Source organism: Elephantulus edwardii, unplaced genomic scaffold, assembly GCF_000299155.1.
Source record: "Elephantulus edwardii isolate Elephantulus edwardi_28Jun2011 unplaced genomic scaffold, EleEdw1.0 scaffold00328, whole genome shotgun sequence".
NCBI lineage: Eukaryota > Metazoa > Chordata > Mammalia > Macroscelidea > Macroscelididae > Elephantulus > Elephantulus edwardii.
In genome coordinates this window covers 245,295-252,807 of record NW_006400078.1, presented here as the reverse complement: position 1 = coordinate 252,807, position 7,513 = coordinate 245,295, and the positions used below count along the sequence as shown (strand labels likewise).

Sequence of the window (7,513 nt, the reverse complement as noted above, 5' to 3'; positions counted from 1 at the left end):
GCTGTACCCCACGGAGATCAGGTGAGTGGGGGGCTGTACCCCACGGAGATCAGGTGAGTGTGGGGGGGCTGTACCCCACGGAGATCAGGTGAGTGTGTGGAGGGGGGCCGTACCCCATGGAGATCAGATGAGTGTGGGGAGGGGAGCTGTACCCCACACATAACAGGTGAAGGTGTGGGAGGGAGTGCTATACTCCAGGGAGATGAGTATGTGGGAGCATGGGCTGTACCCCACTGAGATCAAGTAAGTGTGAAGGGGGGGCTGTGCCCCATGGAGATCAGATGAGTGTGGGGAGGAGAGGTTGTAAGCCACATATAACAGGTGAGGGTGTGTGAGGGAGGGCTGTACCCCAGGGAGATTAGGTGAGTATGTGGGAGGGTGGGCTGTACCCCTCTGAGATCAGGTGAGTGTGTGGAGAGGGGGTTTTACCCCACAAAGTTCAGGAGACTGTGTGGGAAGGCGGGCTGTACCCTAGGGAGATCAGGGGAGTACACAGGCCTCACCCCCTTTTCTTCTCCCTTTTGTGCCCTACCCTCTGACACCCCAGAGCCTGGATTTCCCAGGCCACAGCCAATGACCAGCCCACATTCCTCCAACAGGCAGATGGGAATGGGCTTTGCCTCAGTCAATGCCCGCCTTGGAGGTCTGGCTGCACCCCTGGTCACCACGCTTGGGGAGATCAGCCCTGTCCTGCCACCTGTGAGCTTTGGGGCCACCTCGATCCTGGCCGGGTTAGCCATCTGCCTCCTGACCGAGACCCGCAACATGCCCCTGCTGGAGACCATTGAGGCGATGGAGAGGAGGTGAGGGGCCTCCGGGTGCCATGGGCTGGGGGGACCTCAATAAGGAGAACTCCCTGCAGCCAAATAGGCTGCAGGTTAATGGGGAGCAGCTGAGGGGTACAGAGAAACACCAATATTCACCTAAAATTGGTCCTCAAGATGCCCTAGCGAGAACTAGGCTAGAGATGTAAAGCCTGCCTCCCCTCTGTCCACAAAAGACTTCAACAAGTACAGATCCAATAAAGCGCTAAACCAGAGAAACTATAATACACGTTGGTGGTGCTGGTGGTGTTAGGTGCCATCGAGCTGAGTAAGAGTCATAGCAAGCCTATGAGCAGCCGACCTGAACCCTGCCCTAACCTGTGTCATCCTCATCATCTCTGACGCACTAGAGCCATTGCTGAAGTCACCCTGTCAATCCATCTCATTGGACGTCTTCCTCTCCTTCACTGACCCTTCACCTTTCCCAGCATGATGCCTGTTTCAGAAGAATAGCCTTGTCTAGCTGCATGTCCACGGTGTAAAAGATGAAGCTTAACCATCTTTGCTTCCAAGGAGCACTCTGGCTACACTCTAGACCAAGAAAAAGAAAAATGTGTCTTGGAAGTGACAGCTGGCAGAGAGAAACAAGGATAGTGTCAGGGGCTGAAGAGGTGTCCCTAGTTTTGAGCAACACAAAGAACCAGGTCTCACAGGTCTGTGTCTGTCACAGACGACCTTCGAGCCAGGCTCTGAACCTCTCGGTAACAGGAAGGGAGACCCCAGAGTGGCTTTCTTTTGTATCAGGGAGGGAAAGGAATAGATGCCCCTTCAGGAGAAGAAAGGTGTTTGGTTTGCTATTTTAGCAGTCAGCCAGGGAAGACGTTTCGCTTGTGGATCTCCTTCCAGAGCTCACTGAGGGTAACAGAAGCCTTGCCCTCAACAGTTTCTCCAGAATGGGGGAGGGGACGCTGGCTGGCTGCCTCCGTCAACATCCTCAGCGGCAGGAGGTCTATGCCAGGCTCAGTGGAGGTTCTTGGGGTACCGGGTGGGAAATGCTGTTGCTTGTTGTTAGTGCTTTTGTATTGGCTGCGACTCACAGCTATGATTTAGTGGGTTATTCAGATACATATAAGGAGCCCAGGGAGCATAGTGAGTAATGTGTGTCAGGCTGCTAACTGGAAGGCCAGAGGTTCAAATCCACCAGGTGATCCTGCAGGGGACGGTGGGCAGTCTGTTTCTGTAAATATTTACAGCTCTAGAAACCCAGTGGAAGACTGCTGGGCGAGAAACAACTCACCAGGAGTGGTCTGGGTTTGGTTCTGCTAAGTCTGGCCGGAAATGGTAGACTTTGGCATGTTCTCTCTCTCATTACCATCAAGTCAAAATTGACTTGTGACTGGTCCTCGTTGGATTTGAGGCTGTAAATCACACAGGAGGACACTGCCCATCTTTCTCCCTAGGAGCCAATGATGGAGTTGAACAACCAGGGAGATTAGCCCTGGGGTTAATAGTTCACACTTTGTTAGACTATGAGTTGTAGTTGTTTACCATGGAGCTGGAACTGAACTATGGCTGACCCACCAAACATCAGGGAAGGAGATTGTCTTTCTCCCGTGGAGAAGCTGGTGGATTCAAACCATGCACCTTCAGGTTGGTGACACAGATCCTTCCCGCCAGAGTAGGTAGGGGCAAAAGAACCCTCTCCTGAGGGATCAGACAAGCACCAGTTGAGGTGTCTGGACAATGAGAACTGAAGGGCCTCACCCCATCCCATCTTTCTCCATGTCTAATCTTGGCACATAATGATGGGTGCTGGTCACAGGCCTAAGGTGTCAAGGTTTGAGATGAGAAGGAAATGTTCCCTTCCTGAGGTTCAAGGTATGAATCCCAAAGATGGCAGCAAGCCAAGAGGGATTAGTTGTAACACAGCTCTTAGTGCTGGTTCCCGAGGTAAAGAGATAACAGGCTTTTCCTGGGTTTATTTCATAAGCTGGCAAACTTCATCCGTAAGTAATTTATTTCTGTTTAGACTACTGGGTTCTCCATTCCTCAGATGAGCCACTACTTCCTCAGAATAGTCTGATTCCTGGTGGGTGCTGGGCTTTCCTGAAATGCCCAGTGGGGCTTTTGACTCAGTTTGCTGGAGTGACATTACAGTGGGACAGGTGGCTGGTCTTGTTCAAAAGTTCCCTTTATGTAACAATAGAGCATTGAAAAGGGAGGAAGTGCAACCAGCCAGTCAACAAAGGGGAAGTGTCCATGCAGTCTACATCAAAGGGATACAAGAGCCATCATTTTTCAACATCAAACAAAGCAAAAGAAAACCCGCAGCTGTGGGTTGATTCTACTCACAGCAATTGGACAGGCCAGAGAACTTCCCCACAGGGTCTCCAAGGTCTGGCACCCTTATGGAAGCCCAATGCCTCACCTTTCTGCTGAAGAAAGACAGATTCAAACCACCCATCTCTCAGCAGTGAGTGCCTACCCATTTTAAAAGGAAAAAAAACCAAACCAACCCACAGCCATGGAAGCTGTACTGACGTAGGGTGCCCCCCACCATTGGGTTCCACAGCTCTAAAGCAAGAGGACACTGCCCATCTTCCCCCACAGGGCAGCTGATGAGGCGGAACAGCCAGCCTTTGGATCAGCAGCACAACACATAATGCACGACACCACCAGAGTTCTTACGTTAAAGATGGTGCTAGATAATGCCGGAGTGAGAGTAGGCTGTTTGGCAAAACAGATTATGAGCTGGGAAAATGTTCAAATTCTGCTAAAAAGCAATGGCATTGCCAGGAGTCTGTCCTAAGGCAAAGAGAGAGCTCTGATGGCACAATGATTAAAAGCACTCAGCTACCAACCCAAAGGCTGGCAGTTTGAACCCACTAACAACTTGGTGGGAGGAAGATGTGGCAATCTTCTTTTTTTCGGTGCCGAAACCCAGGAAAGAACCAGGCAATCTGCTTCTTCCAAAACGCTGTAGGGCTGGGGCTCATCGGGTTACATTTCGGATATCAAGGAGAAGACTGAATTTAAGGTCACATAATAGGATGACTTCATTATTTTTGTTCACTTAAGCAGTAAAAAGTGGGTCTAAGCAAACCTCACTAGTTGTTTTTTTTAAAACCAGGCTACTCCTTGCAGATTGTTCTTGTGTATTGTTGAGTCAGAACCGACCCATAATTGACCTTTCAGCAGGTTTTCAGAGTCAGTTAATCAGTTAATCACACAAGAGGAGATTGGCTGTCCTCCTACAAAGCAGCTGGTGGATTCAAACTGTGTGCCTTCAGGATTGCAGCATAGCTTCTTGCCACTAGGCCACCAGAGCTCCCTATGAGTGCTCCTGATCCAGACCATGGTCTTCACCATTACCTGCTATGATGCATCAGAGAGCTGGACAATGACTAAGGACAACAGAAGAAAATTGATGCTTTTGAGTTGTAGTGCTGGAGAAGAGTCTTGAATATTCCATGGGCTGCCAAGAAAACAAATAGGTCTGTCTTGGAGAGAGTGAAACCAAGTTTCTCCTTGGAGGCTAGGATTTTGAAGCTCAATCACACATACTTTGGGCACATGGCCAGGTAGGACTGGTTGGAGAAGGACATCATGCTTGGGACAGCACAGGAAGACCTCAGATCAGATAGATTGATACAGTTACTGGGGCAATGAGGGTATAGGTGTGCTGGAGTCAGTGAAATGGGCTCAGGACAGGGCAGGTTTCAGGACTGTTGTACATAAGGTCGCTGAGTCACAGGTAACTCGATGACATAAAACAACAACTCCTTGGAGAGGGGCATCATGCTCGGAAAGGTGGAGAGACAGGAGAGGAAGGCCCTCAGTCAGATGGACTGACACAGCATCAAGCAGTAAGGGCTCGACTGTGTCAGAGATGTGAGAATACCACAGGCTAGGACAGGGTTCAGGTCTGTTCATGGGGTTGCAAGGAGTCATCCTAGACTTGATGGCCCCTAACAGCGATGACAACAATTCTAGCATGGGGCAGGAGTGGTTCAGCAGTAGAATCCTCATGTCTTCATGGGAGCCTAGTTTGACTCCTGGTCAGAGCACATGGCGCGCTGTCAGTGAAGGCTTGTGGTGATGCTGATTCAGTTTGCGGAGCTGCTGAACCCAAGAAAGATGTGCAGTTCATCCTACCAGCTGCTCCGTGGTAAAACGATGTAGCCATGGTACTGACCCTCCGACATCTGGGCAGGGAAGCAGGGCACAGCCCCCAGGGGTCTGGCTAGGCTGAACGCAGAGTCTAGCAGCTAACCTGAGGAGGACAAAGGGGCTCCCGACCTGCCCAAGAGACCAGGAGGAGGGCTGCTGAGGGGGTCCCAACTTCTTTTTGGCTCTGGGTGGGTGGGGTTACTCCCATGACTCATCCCCAGCTCCATTCCACTCTGTCCCATGAATACCTTTTCATTCCACCAGAGCCAAAGGAGGCCCCAGCACGAAGGTTGTGGAAGAGAAGAGCGAAGAAATTTCCCTCCAACAGATGGGAGCTTCTGCTCTCAAAGAAACCATCTAGAGGGCTGGACTTCTGAGGTCTGACTGTCCCTGGACACTGCTGTTGAACACAAATGAAGCAGCCAGGGCTGGAACCATGGGAAACCCAACTAGCAAAGCCCGCTTTACATGACTGATAGCCCATCCCAGCTCCCGCAGGAGGGACTGTTTTCATAATAATATAAGTACCTTTCCTTTTCCATCCCTCCATCTGTGCCCTTGAGACATCTCAGTTCCTTCTCATTCCCCCTGAACAGCTGAGTCTTTGCAGAGTTGGGGTAACGGGGTTGCCCCATTGTGGCCCTACCCCACACCCCTCATCTACCAGGCCACCTTTTGCATCTTATCCCCAAAACAACTTCTAGAACTCAACCCACACCATGCTCTTCCCCTCCCCACACAATTAAAGCCGTCTTCTCCCATGTGAGTGGTCTGCCTCCTTAACTGGCAAATATCTCCACGTTTTAAGGCTTTGCTTGCTCAGTGTCACATCTACCACAGCTCCAGAGAGTAGACCTGCTCAATATGTTGTGGATGAATAAATGATGATGCCAGTTCCACCCAAAGAATAAAGTCCTTTGCCCTCTGTTCACATTCCTAGCAAATGTTTCAGAACTGAGACCTGGTTTGGCTCCACATAGTGACATGGTGCGAGACCCAGCCAGGGTCAGTGGCCATGTGGTGCTTTGTAGTTGTTGTTGTTAGATACCATTGAGTTGGCCCTCAGCCCATGGCAACCTCATCTATAACAGACCCAATCACTGCCCAGTCCTGTGCCATCCGCAGGAGCTTCAGGACATTTGAGCCCACTGGTGTGGCCACTGTCACAATCCATCTTGCCTTCACTGACCCTCACGTCACAAAACATGGTCTACAGCTGCTGGTCTCTCTTGATTATACATCCAGGAAAAGCCAATCTAGCTCTTTGAGGATGTTCTCTGATCCACAGGGCTCTCATTGGCTGGTTTAGGGAATTACAGCACTAAGTCTGTCTTTCTCTCTCTTCCTTCCTTCTTTCCTTCCCTCCCTCCCTCCTTTTCTTCCTTCCTTCCTTCTCAGTGTTAATCATAGTTTATTATGATCCACATAGCCAAATGTCTTTGCATAATCAATAAAACACAGTATCTTTCTGATATTCTCTGCTTTCAGTCAAGATCCATCTGACATCAGCAGTCACAACCTCTTTGAATCCAGCTTGAATTTCTTGCAGTTCCCTGTCAATAAACTGTTTTGTTTTGGTTTTTATTTTTTAGCACTAGGTCTTTCTTCCTTGTCTTAGTCTGGAAGTTCCGCTGAAACCTGTCCATTATGAGTGGTCCCTGTGGGTGTTTGAATATAGTTCCTGGCATCATACTGCCTTGAACGCCACCACAGCACAAGAAAGAGACAGACAAATGGTGATGCCTCAGCACAGAGACACCAAGTGCCACTTAACTATTATCTAAAATGAGCCCCACAGCCACAGAGTGTCCCACCATTCACACTGCAGTCACGGGTCTTTGTTTCATTTCTTCCTTTATAATGTGTGCGACAGGAACCCCAAGGAACCGGCATCTTTTCCTTATTCTCCTTTTCACAGTCTGTGTGGGTTGTTGTTGTGTACCATCGAGTAGAACCAACCCACAGCTGGCCCTCCAGTGGGTTTTCAGAGGCAGTAAACTGCACAGGAGGAGACTGCCTGATAAATTCTAAACCTTAAAGTGGTTCATTGTGGCCACTTGTGGACTCATCCAAACCCTGGCCTGGGTATCGCTTCTTCCTGTGTGTGTACTTGACATTGGCCTATGGTTTCGCCTCTCATGTTTACCACAGTTGAGTAAAAGAGTTGGAAGTTATCACTTTTGCTTGCCAGGTAGCTCCAATGATGGCTTTAGGCAGCTTTGGTGGCCTCGTGGTAAGAAGCTGCCCTCCCTCCAATCCCAAAGGCAGGAAGTTCAAATCCACCAGCTGCGGGAGAAACATGAGCAATCTCCTCCAGTGCAAGTTACTTCCCCTGAAAACCCACTGGAGGGTCGGCTATGAGTCAGTGCCAACCTGATGACACACAACAAGAGCAGTAACAACCCAGGAAGGGCAGATTGATTTAACCTCAAAAAATATCAGTAACCAACTTCCAAAATGAAGATTCGATGGGGAGCTCTGATGGCCTAGTGGCAAAGAAGCTATACTGCAATCCCCGAGGCACACGGTTCGAATCCACCAGATGCTCTGCCGGGGAAGGAGGGACAATCTCCTCCTGT

At 49.9% G+C, this 7,513-nt stretch overlaps 1 protein-coding gene across 1 annotated transcript in view; it reads left to right on the top strand.

The window, feature by feature from the left end:
• SLC22A20 (solute carrier family 22, member 20) overlaps positions 1-5,295 on the top strand; it is a 20,473-nt gene extending 15,178 nt beyond the window's left edge. Inside the window, exons 9-10 of the mRNA XM_006901448.1 lie at positions 600-803; positions 5,199-5,295. Coding sequence (XP_006901510.1) covers positions 600-803; positions 5,199-5,295 — 301 coding nt within the window. The remainder of the gene's footprint in view (positions 1-599; positions 804-5,198) is intronic.
• The last annotated feature ends 2,218 nt before the right edge of the window (positions 5,296-7,513 follow it).